This window comes from Centropristis striata, chromosome 23 (genome assembly GCF_030273125.1).
Source record: "Centropristis striata isolate RG_2023a ecotype Rhode Island chromosome 23, C.striata_1.0, whole genome shotgun sequence".
NCBI classification, from domain to species: Eukaryota; Metazoa; Chordata; class Actinopteri; order Perciformes; family Serranidae; genus Centropristis; species Centropristis striata.
Genome location: NC_081539.1, coordinates 29,245,575 through 29,268,498, shown reverse-complemented (window position 1 = coordinate 29,268,498; position 22,924 = coordinate 29,245,575). Strand labels below are relative to the sequence as shown.

General features: G+C 38.0%; 1 protein-coding gene across 1 annotated transcript in view; it reads left to right on the top strand.

Annotated features, from left to right (window-relative positions):
- The window catches only part of ahrra (aryl-hydrocarbon receptor repressor a), a 108,301-nt gene extending 86,784 nt beyond the window's left edge, over positions 1-21,517 (top strand). The window contains exons 5-9 of the mRNA XM_059327474.1: positions 2,868-2,957; positions 11,228-11,366; positions 13,117-13,250; positions 14,235-14,437; positions 19,117-21,517. Coding sequence (XP_059183457.1) covers positions 2,868-2,957; positions 11,228-11,366; positions 13,117-13,250; positions 14,235-14,437; positions 19,117-20,263 — 1,713 coding nt within the window. The 3' untranslated portion in view covers positions 20,264-21,517. The remainder of the gene's footprint in view (positions 1-2,867; positions 2,958-11,227; positions 11,367-13,116; positions 13,251-14,234; positions 14,438-19,116) is intronic.
- The last annotated feature ends 1,407 nt before the right edge of the window (positions 21,518-22,924 follow it).

Below are 22,924 nucleotides of genomic sequence, written 5' to 3'. Positions count from 1 at the left end.
AACTTTTGAAAAACACACAGTTTTACTGTAAAAATATTTCAAAAAATCATGTAAAATGAATGGAGAAATACCATATTGTCTCAAGGACACAATTACCTTTAAATTAAGGGACTACTCGGTCTAAATTAGAAGTTTTTGCTGATATTTACATTTAAATTTACAGTAGAAAACCCACTCATTGTAATTTTTACGGTGTAATTCTGGCAACCACAGCTGCCGGTATTTTACCGTAAATTTAACGGATTATTTTTTACAGTGTAATTAAAAATAAAATCTTAATAGAGGGTTTGATCTTATCTTTGCGATCTATCAGCTTCTTTTTTTTAATAAATAAAAAAGAATAATCATTATTACAGCTATTCCTTTCAGCTCTGTTTCTATGAAATACATTGTAAATGGCTTGTCTTGAACATAGTTAATGGGTGTTCCCATAATAGTTTTGGACATAAATGAACTGTATTTGTCTATAGTATAATTGCCAAGCATTCCATGTTGGAAAGCCAATTACAGTAATCAACTTACAAAATATAGTGTTTTTGTCGGCACACATTCTTTAAGGGCTCAAGTCCAAAGGCCTGTTTGTTCCAGGAGAATAAAAATGTCATAGTCCTTTAAAAAGAAAATGGGTTGCAGAAATGTACTGTGGCATTTCAGTGAGGTGGAAGAGCAATGGGGAAAGGTGAACTGGTTAAAAAAGCCTAAATGAACCCTGTAACATGTAAATGTTGGCCTTTTTATGGCCTCATTGGACCTCCTACAGGCAACATCACATTCAAGTCTACTCAGGCTGTTTTCAGGTCCATTGTTTGGACTGGTTCTCCTAATTGCAGATCACTGAATCATTGGTCAGAGCTTCACACGCAAGAAATGTTGCATTACAACAAGCTCTGCAACTGGATGTACATTTTTAGTGCAAGAATTATATAAGATATATTAATTAGACAGGAAATATCACAACTCTGGGGGAAATGACACAGGAAAAAGCTACACAGCCTTTACATCTTAGCTTACATCTTAGCTCTTAGACACAAGGTTCCCATACAATGAGAATATGAGAACAAACATTTTTATATTTTCAACACTGGCATGTTGGATTTGGACACAAAGCGCTGTTTTTAAAAAACATGTTTTATTTGTTCTCAACATGCTGTTACCAGATGTTTTTACGGCCCCAAGTGACCAGTATATTAAGTATATTGGAAGCTATAGCCTACTAATCTAAGTTGATCCAACAAAAAACTAAAACTAATAAAAACTCAACTAAAACTAAAGCATTTCAAAAACATAAATGCTGAACTAAAACTGGCAAACTCACTCTAAAAACTAATTAAAACTAATTGAATTTGAAAACAAAAAATCACAATGAAAATAAAACTAAAACTAATGAAAATTCACTATTACAATGAGGGTCCTCACAAAGGTAGAAGTACAAGAATGTGTGTGTGTGTGTGTGTGTGTGTGTGTGTGTGAGTCTGTGGGGGGTCGTCCTCTCCCTGGATGTCATGAACATGTTCCAGTTGAACTTGTCAAACAAAATCTACATCTACACCTTTGAGAACCTGAGTCATCCTCCATCTCTGCTTCCCTCCCCAACATCTATGTTTCCCACATATTGTCATCATATCACCGTGCAGATATTGCGTTGCTTTGTCACAGTATGACTCACGTACCTCTGGGACAAATTGCTCTATTTACAGACAGGTATAAGAGTCTATTCTGCAGTTAGCATGGCGCATGTGCAGCTAGCAGAGCATTGCTAAGGCAATCAGATCAATGTTCAGAGAACGAGAGGGAGTGAGTGTGAATTGAAAGGCCACAGGGATGTACGACCCCATAGAACACACACACAAACACACACACAAGGGAAGACCTGCATAGTCTCGCAGTAAAATAGAGATGACAGACTCTGGCAGCAGCAGTCACGCAAGTCAAGTAGCCTTGCAGTTGTCACGCTATCACAGCTGTGCACACACACACACACACGCACACACACACACACACACACACTGGAGGACTTCTTTTCCACGTGTCTTTCTTGTGTTTTCTTTTTTCTCCGTCTGTCCATCGCTCCTCATTGTACTGAAGCCAGCTATGTATTTATTTAAATTTTCTTTTTAATCAACACTTGTCTCTGTAAGCTGTTCTGGCCAAACACATTCCCTCATGCGTGCACGGGTGTGTGTGTGAGTAAAAAGGGAAAGCAGGAATGAGTCTGTGTTTGTGTCTGGAGTTCTCTGCTTTTAATCAACGTGTTTGGTATCACAAATCAAAGCATGTTACCAGTCAAACAGACTTAATTATCAAAGTTATGAAATACATAAATTTAAAGTAGAGCAAATTGGTGTGTATGTCATCCCCGAGTTAACTGCTTTAAAAATACCATTAATCTAAATACCACCGAAAATATTCAAAAAAGGTCTTTCAAAAGCAATATTTTGCATTACAAATCAGCAAGTTTTATTTGGCCCGCTCAGCTCCATGACCATCTGTCTTTCATTCCTGCTCCAGTGTCCAGTATTATTCGATCTTTTGTTCCATTTTTACTGTTATTATGGAAAGAATTATATAAATTGAACATTGTGCTATAAAAAGTCTGGCTGGAGTCAAATTCTGGCGGCTTTTGCTTAAAAAAATAATAAATGTACAGTAATGACTGTAACCACAGTTGGGTCTTAAATAAAACCTTTTGAGTATGTTGCACTGTGTTTCATACCGTCTAAAGTTAGCTTTGCTGAGTTGGCAGCGATTAAATGCAGTTGTTTGTGTTTGTCAATTATGTATTTGTTGCACTTGAGTTTATTTGCTGCATGAGTTATCCTGAGTCACTGCTTATTTCTGTCTCTCTGTCTGTGTGTGTGTGTGTGTAGTCACTTACAGGCTTTGCGTTGGTGGTGAGCAGTGATGGGATGGTCTTTTACGCCTCTTCAACCATTGTGGACTATCTGGGATTTCATCAGGTGAGATGGACATCTCAAATATATATTTTTGCTACAAAGCTGTATCATGAAAGATGTGTAGGAATAGGAATAGGTCTTTATTTGTCATTGTCACATGTACAACGAAATTCAAAGTGCTCTCCAGTAAGTGCAACATTTAAGAGTCTATAAAAATATGAATATAAAAAGAAAAATATGTACAATTCAAAATACCTAGTTTAGACAAACACATAAACACACCCAGACATACATGCATAGTCGCACAGGAAAAACAAAAAAAACAAACAGCATGAACACACAACACACATTTTAGTCTTTTTGGTCACTTAATGCCTTTTTTTGGTCATTTTGTGTCTTTTTTGGTAATTTTGTGTCTTTTGTTGGTCATTATGTGTCTTTTTTTGGTCAATTTGTGTCTTTTTTGGTCATTTTGTTTCCTTTTTTGGGACATTTTGTGTCTTTTTTTAGTCATTTTGTGTCTTTTTTTTTGGTCATTTTGTGTCTTTTTTGGTCATGTTGTGTCTTTTCTGGTCATTTTGTGTCTTTTTTGGTCATTCTGTGTCTTTTTTTGGTCAGGTGTGTTGAGCCATCAATGTGAATGCAGTGCAATATTATGGTTTTTTTCCAGTATTGAGGGTTATTGCAGTTGGATAAAAGCTGTATTTGAGTCTGTTAGTCCTTGTGTTGAGTGATCTGTACCTTCTGCCTGAGGGCAACAGTTCAAACAGTGTGTGTCCTTAATAATGTTCTGGGCTTTTTGGAGGCAGCGGGAACTGTGTAGTAGTATGTTGAACATATCAGCAGTCAGAGTAGGTATAATGACATCTACTAAGCCACAGTGTGCAACAGATCTCTTGGTTCTTCTCTCTTTACTCAGCTGGTCACATTTTGACTAATTGTCAGTCATCCAGTGGGCTTCTGCCTGAGGCTAAGGTGAGCTCAAGCTATACAACATAAAACTATTCCAGAAATGTAGGCGCCTGACAGCAAATGCAATAATAATAAAAAAATGCAGGCATAACCTCCTGTCACCCTGCGTCCTCATATGTGGACATTTCATTTTAGGTTTCATGGACCTTATACTTAATTCTGCTTAACTATAACATGTTGTCCTCAGTAGTACACACTCTAGAAAAAGCACAATACATCAATCAGTGTAAAAATCAGATGGCAGCACCTTGCTAAAGTCAATCAGCAGCTTATCCCTAGACAAAAGTGAACCAGGTACAAAATCTGATCAGATTTTATGGTTAAAACTTGTTCATTTGTGCTTAATAATGTTTGTAGCGTGATATTCTGTGCAAGTTTGACTATTTTTTAGCAATAGCAACAAGCTACGACTGCTAATCAGGAAGTACTCATTTGAGAACGAATAGACTTTTACTATCGTTCTTCCAAAGAGAGGGAGTAAATGTAAGGAAATAAAAGTTTTATACACTGGTGAATTAATTGTGTAATACAGTGAAATTAACCGATTTGTTGTTTTTTTTCAAAAACTACTTCCTGTTCAAAGACAATGCTTAGCTGTTGTAGTTATCATGTCCTACAAATCCAAAATATCAAATATCTAGGAGAAACTAACAATACATACCAAACAAAAGCTTGGGTTTAGGAGGATAATGTTAAGATAGATGCCTATGATCCCGACCATAGAATGTATAGAAAGCAAACCCCCCAGGAAGAGCTCAGAGCTTTAAAACAAAGTTCGTTGATAGACAATTCCAGATTATTTTCCTTCCTCCCTTCATGTGAATGAGTCTGAAACCGAGCAGCTGGCAGGCTCCTTTTTTCAATCTATGCTAAGCTAAGCTAAGCTAAGCTAAGCTAACTGCTAGTTCCAGCTGCAAAGCTGGTATTTATCTTTGCATCTCACTATTGGAAAGAAACAAAGTGAGTGTATTGATAATAAACAATATCTCATTGTACACAAAAGGAACCCAGAATGTGAACATTGTATAATAGTTTAATTGTGCAATAAAAGCTAAATATAAAGATCATTCTCACTGTACTGCACTTTCAAAATAAAAAAAGTGATGGTGCAAAAAAAGGACAAATGTCATTGTCGTACAAAAATAACTGTTAATGTTGGTGAGTCTCATTGCTTCAATCAATGTAGTTCTTCCAAATATGAGACTTTTAGCTAAAATAAAGGTTTTGAATGCTTAAATATCATTTTTGACGATTTTTAATGTGCCCCTCTGATTAAACACTGGCCCCTCCTTGGCCCCAACAGTAAAATTGGTCTAGAACCGCCACTGTCCCTAATAGACAAATCCAGATTATTTTCCTTCCTCCCTTCATGTGAATGAGTCTGAAACCGAGCAGCTGGGAGGCTCCTTTTTTCAATCTATGCTAAGCTAAGCTAAGCTAAGCTAACTAACTGCTAGTTCCAGCTGCAAAGCTGGTATTTATCTTTGCATCTCACTATTGGAAAGACACAAAGTGAGTGTATTGACCAACTATCTCTTTAATAACCTGTAGAAATAAAATCAATGTTTACTCCAACAGATGTCACAGTTTTTTCTAAGGTTAGCTAATAAACCCAGCCCTGGGAAGCCTCTCATTGAGCCCGTCTCAAAGTTTTCACTCAACAAGTGTCAGAGGTCTCTGCTATTATACAGCAAGTTCCGCATTCCCCTTTTTAGCCTCAGCCAATCTGTTCTCTTTCATCCATCCTGTTCTACTTTCTTCCCTTTTCATCCTTTTGGCTAATGAGCCAGAGGAAAAGGCTCTCTTTCAGTCTGCCTGATAACTCTATCTAGAGGGCAGCGTGAACCCACTAAGTCACAGCTAAGAGGCCACAGGAAGGTGAAGACCTCAGTTTCACCCTTGGATACACGCTGTGGGTGTCTGTGTGTGTATGTCTGAGTGTGTGCGGGCACTGATAAGTCACCAACGGTTTAGCTTCCTTCCTCTCCGGCGGCTATAGCCAGCCAGTCATTAATTATGGATGATATCAACACGGCTTGCCTGTCCTGCGATGCTGAAATCATCGCTCTCCTTCAAAACCATGAATAAAGTGCTTTTCACTGTTAAAATCCCTTCTTTGCCCTCATGTCTGCCTACACACACACACACACACACACACACACACAGCACACTTACACTATGGGGTAGAAATTATTCTGCTACAGCACTCCCACTTGGCTTACAAGCAGACGGGGGCAGTAACCCAGCGCCATGAAATCGACATGCAAACCAAAGCGGTCTGAAAGATCCTGCCACAGTGTGTGTCTGTGTGCACATAAGTGTGTGTGTGTGTGTGTGTGTGTGTGTATGCAGGGCAGCATGGGCGCCAGAAGGGACAGACAAAGGAAATTAAAACTGTAAGGTATATTAAAATGTGTGTATGCATGGGTAAACAAAGCAAGAAAACTGTTCAGTGGACTTCATATAAAAAAAGACTTATAGCCCCCCATAGTCTAGATGGAATTGTCCAAAAAGTGAAAGTGAGGAGCATTTATGGGTACAAGTCAGGAACTGGCCTACTTTACTTATTTCAAGGGTGCTGAATCCAAAAAAAAATGGTTCCCAAGCGAAATTTTGAGTTTTTGACCTTCTCATTTGCATATCAAAATGGCGGCCGTTGGTCGTTGGACCATTTTCTCCAAGTTTTTTGTTAGTAGTCAATCAAAGATGAGGAAATTAAGTTTCTGGATCTATAGTCTAGGGTCAGAGCAAGGATATAGTGGAGGCTCAGTGTCTTTTTTATGTATGTATGTATATATATATATATATATATGCAAAATACAAACTTTTAAGGTGAAATTAAGCATAAGCAATTGTGTCATTTTTTTAAAGCCGACATAAATATTCAATCAATATCACTTTTAAATGTTCCAGTTGGTAATTTGCATATATATATGCATAAAAAAGACACTGAGCCTCCACTATATCCTTGCTCTGACCCTAGACTATAGATCCAGAAACTTAATTTCCTCATCTTTGATTGCCTACTTACAAAAAAACTAAGGGGAAATGGTCCAATGACTGAGCAAGATGGGCAATTTGGTGGCCATTTGATACAAATGAGAAGGTCAAAAACTCACAATTTCGCTTGGGAACCATTTTTTTTGGACTCAGCACCCTTGAGATATGTAAGGTAGGCCGGTTCCTGACTTGTACCCATAAATGCTCCTCACTTCTTATAGGAGGCCTTTATTCTGAAATCCGTCTAGACTACCAGCCTTGTGAGGCTGCATAGCGGTGCTTTGAGCTAATTGCTTACGTCAGCATGCCAAAATGCTCCCAAAGAGAATGCTATCATGGTCAAGTACTTTGACTTTGATCTTTTAGTTTGGCTCATTTCCCAGCCGCTAACATGGAGGGGGTGTGGCTTAGCTCCTATACTGCGTGTCCTACCTCAATGGGTTGTTAACCAGATTATTTTTCTTGGGACCATGCATTCTGTACAAAATTTAATTGCAATCAATCCAATAGTTGTGGAGATATTTCAGTCTTGACCAAACCAATTTCAGAATCCATCGGCCATTGTTTACACTCCAAATTAGCAGGTGTTTTTTGGTTTTAAGCCCGCATTTCGGCTAATCACTATAAACACATTGGAAGAACGCCTGAACGCTTCTGATACCAAAATCCTGTCCCGTTGCCTACATATTTTGCATTCATATGCAAATATCTGTTTATAGTAATTAGGACTAAACAAACAATCAAATTAACCAACTCCTGCCAATAAAACCCCAATAGGTCCTTAAGTATACAGAACATAACAGTGACAGTACTGTTTTAAAGGCTTGTTCTATGCCTTAAAACATCAATAGTCTTAATTCAACAAATGCAAAAAAAATGCTCAAGAGAAAGAGCCCGAGAATCCAACATGCAAAGTATTTTGTGTGATAAGATGATGTTTGATCACCAGAGGTAGAAAATCTTCACTTCGAACCATATCATATAGTTTTCTGCACTTGTCAACGCTCTCAGTACTGTGACCTTCAGACCAAAGTGGAATGAATGTGTTGTTGACAGCGAACAGTTTGTTCTTGCAGTACATAAAAAAAATGAAAATCTTTTTTTAAGTACTCACAGATTATTATGTTATATTTCAGAGACTGTCACCAAAACATTCTTTTAGCCTTTCCCACATGTTCAATTATTGCAAAGGAGCTATTGGTTGTTTTTAAGTCACATAGTTTGCCTCTGAGGCCTTGACAACATGTCACATAATTTCGAGCCCACAATTGTAGTCAGAAGGACACTTATCCCTAATATACCACAGGAAAAAAAGAAACCAGAACGCTTCACTAAGTAGCACCACAAGAAAGCCCTGCAGAAGAGCAGAAAACCTCCACTGGCCTTTGATCCCATTTGTTACTGGGACAGTTAGCCTTTGAAGGTCAGCGAAAATATCACTTATTCTCATTTTTTTACCCTCTTCTTTTCCTCTCTGTGTTTTTTACGAGAAACATAAACAATAGTCACTCGATCCGTCTGTCTGCCTGACTGCCGGTAGGGAACCAAACCACAGGACGAAGCGCCCGCCGAAGACGGTGGGAACAGATTGTGTTTTCAGAGGCAAGCGATCAAAAACCCTCGCGTGCCACCAGTGTGGAAATTATGGAGAGAGTGCAGGGAGGAGGGAGAGAGGGAAGAGGAGAAGGTTGAACATTTTAGTGAGGAATCTGTCATGGAATGACAGAAAGCAAAGCTATTGCTGGAAAAGAGAGAGAGGCATGACGAGAGTGGGCTGGAACCCGACTCACTCTCTCTGTGTGTGTGTGTGTGTGTGTGTGTGTGTGTGTGTGTGTGGCTGGACTGCTGTTCGGGAGCCGGTGTCACGCGATGTTTGACAAACACAGCTGCCCTCACTGGCCCTACTGCGGCCCTTAGACTCTTACTGGACTGGATTTTTCTGTAACTTCCATAGACTTTGTGTGTACATTATGGTCCTTATGTGTGTGTGTGATGGGGGAACTACACAGTTCCCACTGCCTCAAAAAAGCCCAGAACATTATTAAAGATACACACCATCCCGGTCACTCACTGTTTGAACTGTTGCCCTCAGGCAGAAGGTACAGATCACTCAACACAAGGACTAACAGACTCAAACACAGCTTTTATCCAACTGCAATAACCCTCAATACTGGAAAAAACTGATAATATTGCACTGATAATATTTCACATTGATGGCTCAACACACCTGACCAAAAAAGACACAAAATGACCAGAAAAGACACAACATGACCCAAAAAAGACACAAAATGTCCCAAAAAAGGAAACAAAATGACTAAAAAAGACACAAATTGACCACAAAATGACCAAAAAAAGACACAAAATGACCAAAAAAAGACATTAAGTGACCAAAAAGACTAAAATACATGAACACTTTAACACAAAGCTGACTTCCAAAATGATTTGGCAACCCCCAGAAAACGATAATATTGCACTGCATTCACATTGATGGCTCAACACACTTGAGATATGTTCTGTACTGTTGTTTGTCTCGATTTTGTGTTTATGCTGTTTGTTTGTTTTTTTCCTGTGTGACTATGCATGTATGTCTGGGTGTGTTTATGTGTTTGTCTAAACTGGGTATTTTGAATTGTACATATTTCTCTTTTTATATTCATATTTTTATAGACTCTTAAATGTTGCACTTACTGGAGAGCACTTTGAATTTCGTTGCACATGTGACAATGACAAATAAAAACCTATTCTGATGGGGGAAGTCAACATGCTCCCTGGGAGTCCTGAGGTAGATGTGTGTATCAGAGCAGCAACAACAGGAATCCCCCCCTCCAAAGTGTGACAGTCTACAACTATTCAATTCAATTCAACTTTATTTATAGAGCGCATTTCATGCACAAGGCAGACTCAATGTGCAAACAAACAAACAAAAACACAGAAAAACAAACAAAAATCAATTACAAATTAATTGAAGAGACCACATATACACTTACTTACTCACACAAGTGCACCCACTCCCACAAACACACATGCACACAGTTCAACCGAATGCTGTAGAGAAAAGATAAGTTTTTAATCTGTTTTTAAAAATGGCTACTGATGAACTAGAAGTGGCTCTGCCTATGATTACTATATGTATTAGTATGTGTTAGTAGATTTTGTAATGATGTATACATATATGTAGAAATGTGTGTCATATGGATTAATATGTGAATAATTGTAATAATTTGTTTTGTTTTATTTTTATTATGTTTTGTGTTTTTAACTGTATATTTGATACTGTTGGACCCCAGGAAGAATAGCTGTGGCTTTGCTGCAGCTAATGGGGATCTTAATAATAAACTAAACTAAACTATGCACTAGGCTTGTAGCCAAGAAAAACTCAATCGCATCAAAGTCAAGTCCAAGACCAGGTCCGGTCTGGTCGAGTCTGAGGAAAGACTATGTCCAAAGGCAGTCTTGACCAAGTCAAGACTGAGTCTAAAGCAGATCAAGTACTATTCAACGCCATAATAGTGTCTTTCCAATGCTAATATAGTGATTAGGGAGATGGAGAGAAATAATCTAATCATGCCAATCATGCAACCTTTTGTACAACTTATTCCGAAACAGCATGCCAGGAACAACTTGATCAATTTTTAATAGTCAAGAGACTAAAACAACTCCAAGTCCAGTAAAGCACTTGCAAGACTTCAAAAAAGATGGTCTCTAGACCAGTAGTTCTCAACCTTTTTGAGTCGCGACCCCCAATTTAACATGCATGTTGTCCGCGACCCCCGCTCACTGAACAGAATCTCACACGCACAGTTCAGATCACCCAAAAAAGAAACAAAATGACCAAAAAAAGGAAACAAAATGACCAAAAAAGACACAAATTGACCACAAAATGATCAAAACAGACACAGAATGACCAAAAAAGACACAAAATGACCCAAAAAAAGACACAAAATCACCCAAAAAAGAAACAAAATTACCAAAAAAAGACACAAAATCACCAAAAAAAGAAACAAAATTACCTAAAAGACACAAAATGACAAAAAATAGACAGAAAATGACCAGAAAAAGGAAACAAAATGACCAAAAAACACACAAATTAACCACAAAATGATCTAAAAAAAGACACAAAAAAGACACAAAATGACCAAAAAAAAGACATTAAATGACCAAAAAGACTAAACCACATTAACACATGAACACTTTAACACAGTGGAGACAGAGCTGACTTCCAAAATGATTTGGCGACCCCCAGAAATCATCTCGCGACCCCACTCAAAGGTTGAGAATAGCTACTCTAGACCAGACTCCAGTACTACAGCCCTGCTACGTACAAATTGTCAAAGTGTAATAAAATCCTTTTTCCCCCACAGACTGATGTGATGCACCAGAATGTGTTTGACTACATCCACATAGACGACCGCCAGGAGTTCAAACGGCAGCTCCACTGGGCCATGTGTCCTCCACAGGGGACGTCCTCACACCAGGACAGCCAGCTCGCTGCAGGAACTGGTGGGTACTGGGATTTTCTCTTGAGCAAGCTGTTTGCTTAAATTGTAGTTATGTTGGTACACTGTAAAACCCAACTTAGTGTTTCAACTTAAATATTTGAGTCAATGCTGCGAAAGAATTTTATGTCAAGACAACAAGGGAAAAGGAGTTACCTCAAATGATTCTTGCTATTTGACTCAATATTTTAGGTTAAAATGACTTTTTGCACAAATCTTGTTGTATTGAAAAGGAAAATTTTGTTATAATAACAAACAAGCAACATTGGGTTTTACAGTGTAGTCATGGACTCTCTTCGGAAACTATTTGATTCAATTTTGAAGTTCTATTATTTTTTTACCTACCCTCATACAATGATTCGAATGATACCTTAGGAAAGGTTATGCACCCTTTTCATGCATTATCTATAATAAATACCCAGCAACAGGGGTATCCCTGCAGTGCAGAACCTGTTTAGGCAACAAAACTACTTGATTAGGTTTAGTAAAAGATCATGATTTAGATTAAAATAACTACATTTGAATTTCTTGGTCAGGTTTAGTAAAAGCTTGTGATTTGGGTTAAAATAACTAATAATAATAATAATAATACATTTTATTTGTAATGCACTTTACATTACAGGAAATCTCAAAGTGCTACAGGTTAAAAGCATAACAGTCTAATTATAAAAAGGATAAAAAAAAAGGGGGAAAAACAGAACAGAAAACATACATACATAATCTAAAAACCATCTAGATGGGAGGAAACAAAGGTTTTGCTAAAAATGAATGTTTTTTGTCCTTTTTTAAACTACATTTGTAATGTAATTTACATTAGTTTAGTACTTAAGTTCCATGACACAAACCAGGGTGAAAGTCCTGTGTTTATTTGATCCATCCAACCCAAACTCCTCCCTTCGTGAACTTTGTCGCTCTTTATACTGAAATACCCGATTTCCTCAGAGGCGGTCCTGCTCATCATCCACAGCTCACGATTACATTTAATATACAAATTATAATGCATTACTTTGCAAAGTTATACACTGTAAAAAATGTCTGTAGATTTTACGGTGAAACACTGCTAAACCATGACAGTAAAAGATTGTAAAATGAAAAATGGGTTAATTCAGTTTCAGTAACAATGAAACACTGTATATGTATATATCAGCCAAAACAGTATTTTTTTACAGTTTTGTTTTTTGAAAAATACATTACTCCACTGTAAAATATGCTATAATATGTCTTTAATGTAAATAATATACAAGCATCACTGTAATTTTTGCATTTATTTTTTGTAAAAATATTTTTTCTCACTGTTAAATGTACTAAACACTATATCTCTAACAAAAATATACTGTAATATTTAATAGTAAAATCTTTAATTTATGCGTTTTCATTTATGAAGTATTTTCTTGTCAATTATATGGCAAAACAATCTTTTGATGGAAAAACCTTTTATTTATACAGTAAAAAATGGAAGAAAATGGCAATCTTAAAATCAACAGTGGCAATATCTTTTTACCGTAAAATTAAAAAATGTACTACCGTATTTATTACGGTAAAGTTCTGGCAACCACAGCTGCCGTTTTTTTACCGTAAAAACAACAGGATTTCTTTTTACAGTGTACATATTAACAGTGCATGTGTACAGACTGATTTTTTTTTAAAAACGTTTTATTGCTCTTTGTGTTCTTTTTTCCTTTTTCCTGACTGTGAAACACATTGTAGTTCTGCCACACAAATGACCTCCTCCATTTTTCCTGATTATATTTCAGGTGAGGACTTTGTAGTGAGCAGCCTGTTCCATTCTCCCGAGGCGGGGGGAATTCCTCCAGAGCTCTCCTGCTTTCTCAACAGATGTTTCATCGCCAGAGTCCGATGCCTCTTGGACAGCACCTCTGGATTCTTGGTGAGTGGTCTGAATGAAACTGCCAGCTGAACTGAACAGTAACTTCAGTTTTTAATGCATCAAAGTTTACGCAGTGCAGAATATGCTATGAAAATGAAGCTCGGAGTAACTGTGCCCACGTTCTGGGAGAAGACCCAGGCCTATAAAAAGTATTATGACCCCTTTGGTGCAGCAAAACTTCATTTTTAATTGTAGTGTGTACAGTTATTTATAGTTGTATAGCAAGGCATTATGAGGTAATTGGGAGCCTGGACACAGCAGCAGAAGGAGCTTGGTTCATCTCTCATGGCTGTGACTGGAGTGGTTTGGAGAACAGCAGTGGAAAAGCTAGAGGCCCTGATGACAGAGCAATAAGAATATGGGTTTGGACCATTTCATCAGGGTCATTAGAGTTCACTGTCACCAAGTCAGCTCTGGTTGCACTGAGCTTGGCTGCACAACAGAAATTCTAGATGGCAGTTTTATACTGGAAGCACTTGTAGCCAACGAGTGAGCAAATAAGATGCTTTCCTGATCAGTCAACATAATTGCAGGAAAGACACAAAACTGTAGTGCACAGTACTCATTGTGCTAGCAAATAAACAGGCCAGAGAATTGCCCTTTCTCTCTACACTGTAAAAAATGTCTGTAGATTTTACGGTAAAAAACTGCTAAACCATGACAGTAAAAGATCGTAAAATGATAAATGAGTTAATTCAGTTTCAGTTGCTCAGTTTTTTTTTTTTTAAATACATTACTCTACTGTAATATTCACTGGCACTGTGTTTGTGTCAAAAATATACTGTTATATATAAACAAACTTGAATATCATGAATAAAGATGAAAGTGGCAAAATTTATATTTCCAAGTTTTACCAACTTAAATCACTGTTTTAGGCCAAAAAATACAAGTTGGCTTTTTTGCAGTGCATATGATATATACTGTAGATAATTGTACATATTCAAAGCAATAATTCCTTCTTTTCCTTCTTCTCTTCTCTGCCAGACTATGCAGTTCCAGGGTCGATTGAAGTTCCTCCACGGTCAGAAGAAGAAGTCAGCCTCCGGGGCACCGCTGCCTCCCCAGATGGCTCTATTCTGCATAGGTGTACCCCTCCTACTGCCCTCCATCACTGAGATGAAGATGAAGAACATGTTAATGCGGGGAAAGAACAAGGGAGGAGGTGGAGGGATAATGGAGCAAATCGGGTAAGAGACCTCATATATGAGCAACATCCTTACAACTAAAACTGAAGATAGAGGGAAGATGAATATACATACATACATACACTACTGGTCAAAAGTTTTAGAACACACCAACTTTTCCAGAATTTAATTGAAAATGATGCAGTTTAATGTCTCAGTGTACTCTGAAATGAATGCACATTTGCAACATTTAAAATTCTTTATTTAGCATGATAGTGTTTTGAAAGTAAAAAAAAGATTCAAAATCACATTTTATGTTGGACTAAAGGACAAAAAAAAGACACAAAATGACAAAAAAGGAAACAAAATGACACAAAAAGACACAAAAAGACACTAAATGACTAAAAAAAGACACAAAATGACAAAAAGACACAAAAAGACACAAAATGACTAAAAAAAGACACAAAATGACAAAAAAAGACACAAAATGACTAAAAAAAGACACAAAAAGACACAAAATGACTAAAAAAAGACACAAAATGGAAAAAAAAGACACAAAAAGACACAAAAAGACACAAAATGACAAAAAAGACACAAAATGACTTACAAAGACATGAAAAGAATTCAAAAATGGACAAAATAGCCCAAGACTCCATAGAGTTAAGTTGTTAACCCATTTCTTGTTCCCTGAAAAAGGCCTACTTGTATAATTCTGAAATGTACATTATTTTCCAGTTTTGGTTAAGCTTACCTTTTTTATTTACCTCTGGCAGTTCACCACTTACCTTTGGACCCTTTCAAGCTGTTCATTTGACTTGAACTGCTTGAATTTCAATAAAAAACTGGAAAAATTGGGGTGTTTTAAAACTTTTGACCGGTAGTGTATGTGCACACTGTGTCCTTGTGTAAATTCACTGATTATTTTAATGGGGGTGCTGTACAGTAATTAAAGGTCAAGCCATTTAACACAAACTTGATATCTCAGACACCTTTGGTCCAAACTTGAGGATTGATGTATTTTGGCAACCTGTTATCTCTTTAAGAGATTACAGGGATTTGCCTGATGGGGGAGCTACAAGGAAAGGTCAAAAATGTAAACGTTGAAAGGCCACAGCCGTCAGCACAGACATGCCATCATAATATATAATTACAACACTATTTGGATTGGATTTACTTTGGTAAAGTACAGTTTACATGTAAAAAACAAACTTAATGACTGCACTGTAAAAAATGTTTGTAGAAATGACAGTAAAACACTGTCAAATTGCATCAGAAATAGGTCGTAAAATTGAACATTGTACATCACCGTAGTAGATACTTTTAATTACTGTAAATCAAAGAATAGCATAAAACTTTAAATTCTACTGTCATAAACTGTAGAAAACACACAGTTGTGCTGTAAAAATAAACAATTTTCATGTAAAATGAATGGAGAAATACCACGATGACACAATTATCCTGAAAGTAATGGGATTATTCAGTATAAATTACAGTTTTTTTGCTGATATTTACATTTACATGCGCTCACTGTATTTCTTACGGTGAAGTTCTGGCAACCACAGCTGCCGGTATTTTACCGTAAATTAAACAGATTTTTTTTTACAGTGTGCCTTGACTAAGAGCCACGAGGCCAGAGAACACAAACACATACAGTACAGGCCAAAAGTTTGGACACACCCATCTCATTCAATGCGTTTTTCTTTATTTTCATGACTATTTACATTGTAGATTCTCACTGAAGGCATCAAAACTATGAATAAACACATATGGAATTATGTACTTAACAAAAAAAGTGTGAAATAACTGAAAACATGTCTTGTATTTTAGATTCCTCAAAGTAACCACCCTTTGCTTACTAGAATATAAGACATGTTTTCAGTTATTTCACACTTTTTTGTTAAGTACATAATTCCACATGTGTTCATTAATAGTTTTGATGAATCTACAATGTAAATAGTCATGAAAATAAAGGAAAAACATTGAATGAGAAGGTGTGTCCAAACTTTTGGCCTGTACTGTATTAAAACCTGTATTAGCGGGATGAACCACGACATAGACATAATTTCTCATGTATTATTTATTCAGTTTTCAGTTTATTTTTTAGAGGCACCAGCTTATTGCCGAGCAACAGCTTTCTGAACACCCAAGTATTTACCCAGGGACCCAGTTACCAACACAAACATAAGCCCTTTCCTCACCCAGCAGGCTCTGACACTAAACCAGATGAATGCTGGACGCCTTACCTGTGGCCAATTAGGAGCAAATACATGTCTCAGCTTGGACCGGGTCCTCCGTGCTTCATGCATCATTAACAACTTTGGGAAGCTGAGAGGCAAAGGGTTGAGCTGTAGTTAAGGAGCAGAGCCCTACCACCCCCTCTGCTGTTCATTCCTCCTCAGCAGCATCCAGGTTTCTTTAGAAAAATACCAATTACTTATAAGTGGACAGCATGTTGGCAGGTTGGACTGGAAGGCTGTAAAGCAGGGGTCTCAAACTCGCGGCCCGCGGGCCAATTGCGGCCCTCGTGACGATATTTTGTCGCCCCCACCTCGATATGAAAGTTTAATGTGAGTTTTATATGAATGGCACTTTACCGTGTTGTGTGTGGAAGGTCTCTTTAATTGCTTTTTTTTGGTAATTTTGTTTCTTTTTTAAATAATTTTGTGTCTTTTTTAATAATTTTGTGTATTTTTTTTGTCATTTTGTGTCTTTTTTAAAATTATTTTGTGTCTTTTTTGGTAATTCTGTGTCTTTTTTTGGTCATTTTTTTGTCTTTTTTTTTGTCATTTTGTGTCTTTTTTGTTATTTTGTGTCTTTTTAAAATAATTTTGTTTTTTTTCTGTCATTTTTTGTCTTTTTTTTTTTTTAGTAATTTTGTGTCTTTTTTTTTTTGTAATTTTGTGTCTTTTTTTGGTCATTTTGACACTGCCTCCAGCGGCCCCCAGGTAATTTGAGTTTGAGACCCCTGCTGTGAAGCTTATCAGGTTTGAGAATACTGCCATGTGCAATATTCACAACACATGATTTGAAGGGTAGGAGCAGCAGATTAGCTAATATTAGAGAATATTTTCATTTAATGCTATGGGTAATACTAGTTCTCCCCATCACTGCTCATCATTGTAATGTTTAATGATCCAGTTGAAAGAGTTAAGAGAAGCAAAAGACAGTCAAAGCAGTAAAACAAGGAGAAAAAATACATTTTTCTCCTTGTTCTCCTAGTTTAAAACATTTTTTTTTCATAATAAGGCATATATATCCAATATATAGTCATGAAAATGCATTCATAATTAAATGATCTGTCTGATCTTGACAAAAGTTTCAGTCACATTGTTAAAAAAAAAGGTTTTGAAACATTCTTCTTACAAAATAATCTTCAAAAAATGACAGAAAGAAAATTAAAAATGTCCTCATTACTAACAAAGTTAATTAAAAACTTGAACATATGTCTCTATCTTTTGTTTGAGGGATTAATACTTCCTTAAAGAAAGTCAGTCAATCCAGTTGTGGAAATTTGACTAAATCCATATTGCCTTTACCTTTGTGTATGCTCTGGTTTTATGTAAAACATGTCAAGCACTTCCTGGTGTTAACCCTTCACTTACATATCAATCAACATCTGTACTGCAGGATGAGAATTATAGTGTTGTTTGGTCACTTAATACTCAGTGTTTTAGGAGAAAATGAAGATATATTGCATTGTTCTGCCTATAAACTTGGAGTGCGGTCTATCATTGATCTTCGGGTTATGGATGTTGACTCTGTTCTCAATTTTAAGATGAGTCGAATCCTGGAAAAGATGAGTCACTTTTGGAAACACTTTCTTATAAACTTAAGTGAACCAAACCCTAGATATTTGGGCTTTGAGTCATTCATCAATCAGTAGAAAAAACATTCAGTTTGTGGACATTCTCATAGGGATATCTTGGACATCCAGAGATTTTTCAAGAGACCACCTCTTAGCTAAATAAAGGGGACACGCCGGACAAAAGCACCAAATTTTTTCCACATACTCTCTATCACCATAGGTTTAAATTTTTGGTAGGAGCCACTTCATCAAGATTGCGGATCGGAGATGGCAGCCATATAAAGTCTATGAGAAATGCTATATCTTCCAAGCCACTCAGAAGGTCAATCTTGGTGTCAAAATCTACATTTTCTGGGTCAAGAAATCATTTATAGCTATTGAGAATATCACTAGATGATTATTTGATCAAATAGATATGTTCATTTTCACCCAGACTGGTAGGTCTGCAAGTGCTGCAGCAGGGAATCCTGAGTTGAAAATGTTTGGAATCTATGTTCCATTAGCATAGCATTAGGATTAGCTGCCATGTACACTGCTCAAACAAATCAAGGTAAAGCTTTCATCTCATGTCAGATCTTGATCAACACATTATTTACAGTGAGTCATCTAGTGATATTCTCAGTAGCTTTAAATGATTCTTTGACCCAGAAAATGTAGATTTTGACACCAAGATTGACCTTCTGAGTGGCTTGGAAGATTTATTGTTTCTCATAGACTTTATATGGCTGCCATCTCCAATCCACAATCTTGATGAAGTGGCTCCTACCAAAAATTGAAACCTATGGTGATAGAGAGCATGTGGAAAAATTTTGTGCTTTTGTCCGACGTGTCCCCTTTCTTCTCAAATCTGGTCTAAGCCGCCGGACTATGAGTGTCCTCCAGGACTACCTCGTATCTCCACTGACACTAATGATCTCCTCTCTCTCCTCCCTCACAGTGAGCGAGGGGAACACCTCCGGAGGCACTCCTTCAGCGGAGGAATGGGCGACATCGCAGACCCTCTCCTCCTCTCCTGTCCCACTCCTGGCGCTACCCAGCGGGGTCACCACACTCCTTGGACCCCGCTCTCCAAAGACAACCTCAAGTACCGCCCTGATGGCTACTACAACCAGGAGGAGCCCCTCAACTACTGCAAGTCCACCATGGCCACCCATAAAGGTGTCAGCCCAGGCCTGGGCGGCGGCTGGCCTCTGCGGCCCAACTCGGGTCCCCTGAGGGCGGGCCAGGGCGTCGGCTACATCCCCTCCAACCGCATGAACAAGGCCGGCCAGTATGGGAAGCCGTACCGCCTTTCCCCGAGCTGTCACAGCGGCAGAGGTGGCGAGGTGTTTGTCTCTAAACTCTACGGGAACGTCCAGATTCCGTCGGACCCGGATGCCTACTGTGTTGATCTGGTGAAGAACGAGAACGGCTACGGGGAATGCTACGATGGCCACCTGATGCCCGAGATGCCTCCCATCAAGGTGGAGCACGACTCCGACTCCGAGAACGGCTGCGACGCCTACGGGCGACCCTGGGGTTGCCGCGACCCCGAGGCCATCGACCGCCGCTACGCTAACGGCGTATACGACCAGAGCTCCAACCTCCATCTCAAATCAGAGGCAGAATATTACGACCCGCAGTACTCGCCCTGTCACCGAGGGAAAGCAGGAATCAGCCCACCGTACAACAACGGCAACTATCAGAACTATGCAGTCAACAACAGCGGCAACGCAACCGGACGTCTGTTGAAATGTGACAAAGACTTGGGCAATAATAATGACAACAACCAGTTTAGTCCTCAGAGACTCTCTCACTCAGACTCTCTATGCAGTAACCAACCTGTCAACCTCATGGACTCACACATCTACCCGCAGGACCCTCACAAGGCGTACATGCACCCGGACTACAACAAGCATGGCACTTATGAGTTCAAAGGTCACGGCCTGGTGCATTCCATCAAGCAGGAGCCGATGGACTCCCCACCATGGTCTGAGGGCACTCACGACATAAGCCAATCCATGATGGTTGGTCAAAGGAACATTATGCCGTGTGTGATGAGCACAGGCCACCACAAGTCAAGTCCCTACATTTATATGCCATAAAAGTGATTAGTGCAAACAGGTCATTTCACACACGCACAATCAATCAATCAGTGTGCATTTAAGTACTTTGTATTGCGCCGCGTGCACCAGCATTACAAAAGGATTCCCAGGATGTCAACATTTAAAATGGCTTCTTCTTCTAATCGACGAAGAGGTCACAAATAAGACTCAGGTTCTCGTGTTCGTGTTGTGACAATCAAAAATAATACTTTGAATCCAGTTAATGGATTATTAATTTGTAGTTTGTTCCTAGCACTTTTTGGATTTAGTGACAATGAGACAAATTATGTCTAGAAACACAATTTCATTTTTTGTTTTATGTGTTGTGTACACCTGGCTTATGTGGGAGGAACAAAGATTTTGCTGTAAAAAGACTTTTTGAATCGCGCACACAGGAGATGACTTACACCCTGCTGGGCTTATCTAGGGAGATGGCTGATTGTGAGAGCACACTTTGGAGTCATAACAACCTAAGGATTATCTGTGTTGATGGTGGTTTTGCATGTTTTAGTGCTTTAACTAAAAATCGCCTACCTTCTTCATGACTGCCCCCAGTGCTGTATGAATGGAATCTACTGGTTTCTATGCATTTTAGAATTGTATTTAATCAGCTCGCAGCGACTTGAAACTTAATCAATTGCAGTAAAAATATGTTTGGTCAAAATTACATAACTTGCAGGATATTAAGTTTGCAACCAGGGTCTGTTTTAATTAATCATTTAAACCCTTCAAGGAGTCTAAAATATAATACTGAGCAGCTGCGGAAAAGCTGTTTTTTATGCATCACAGAACCAATTTTATTTTATCTTTTTCACATCCTTGTTGACTCAGAATTTGTGTCCTGAATTTGATTCTCCAAGAGCGTAGCATGCAATGACTGTATAACAGAAGTGGACGTGGCCACCGTGATGACACCCATAATTTGTGAACAAGCATTTTAAAGCCTCAAGTCTGGCACTTTGGCCTTCACTGTTTTTTATTTTATTTTTGGAGCCAGAGGCGACCTCATTTGGTTGAGAGGGTGGATCTTACTGAGGTCCCAAATGCTAAGTTATCAGCTAATGCTAGCAATAGCTAGCTAGCTTGGTTAGCAAGGTGAATCCCTTAACTGTGCTAATAACTGGGCGGCTAATTTTGGATAGCGAAGAACTAAATAAACAAAATGCAGTTGTGGAAAAAAGGAAAAGAAAAAAGAACAGCCTATTCTTTAGTTTAATTGAATGTTAAACAATATGTTTTAGGTGACCAAAATGTGTCCCCTAATTTTCCTGAACTGAACAAAAGTTTTAAGAAAATACCACCAACTACAACAAAAAAAAGTTTACAGCTATATGTCAATTTACATAATGCCATGGATGCACATTGCTACGCTCTATCCTGATAAACAGGTTTCTGATGATGATGATGATGATGATTTTTCAATCCCAAGATAGATACGCCCTAAAGCATACCCTTTTTTTTTTTGTCTATTTCACTCTTAAATGGGTCATAACGTTAAAAAAGTCAACATTATGCTGTATTGAAGAAGACCATACATTTATTAGAAAAATGTTTACTGAGGTAATAAATCAAGTGAGAAGTAATTTCGCAATTTCGCAATTTCGTCCCGCTACTAGTCCTACAACTTGAAGAGTTGCAGGACAAATGATATATCAAAACATGCGGTTTGGTTGGGATCGGTGTGCTATTACTTTTCTCTAAAGAATATGAATTTTTCGCGACGTAAAAAAACTGCCCAAAATTTTGCATTGAAATGAATGGGACAGCCGGAAGAAAATGAGCGAAAAAGAACAATAATTGGAGATTTTTAAACGTCTACTTCTCCGGCATAATTTCACCTAGAGACTCAATTTAAACTTTAAACAGTAGACACAAGTCTTGTGTATCGGTGTATTAATCCACGTTTCGATAGGTCATATAGTTTTTTATCAATCCGTGTTCAAAGACCATGATCATTTTTGGAGAAATTCTGAGATTATAATGGGTGTGTATTGCACGGAATGTTCGTGTCACAGTGTGTGACATCATCGCCAGAGTGTAGAGGGAGAGAAAACATTGTCAAAAAATAAATGAGGTAATAAATCAAGTGAGAAGTAGGGTCATTTTCTCGTGGACTCCTATGCAATTAGAACTTTTTTTGTTGTTGCAAATAGTGGAGTCGCCCCCTGCTGGCCATTAGAAAGAATGCAGGTTTAAGTCACTTCCTCACTGGCTTCACTTAAGACCCAGAGGCTACATCCACTTCTTTCATACAGTCTGTGCGTACAATGCAATGCTTTGGTCAGAGTATCCTTAAATAAATCACGATGAATGGTTTGAAATGGTTTTTAAAAATGGTTTCTTCTTGCAAATACAGAATCCTTTGGATAACGTTGCAGTTAATGGACCAAAACTTGTAAAACTATTGGACAAAGCTTTAAGTACATTCACTACATCTGTTTATTAAACCAGAAACTGATTACCCCCATGAAGGCAGCACAGGTAGAAACAAACCCTTAATGATCACTCAAGCATGTGCTCCTTGGTTCTGACCGCCCTGTGCAAGAGATAAATGATCACACTAGAGTTGCCCTTTAAATTACAGGACCTAAAATGAACTTTGACCTAAGGATGACGGTCTGCGTCGGTGAAATTACTTTATGAATTATCATTTGAAGGTTT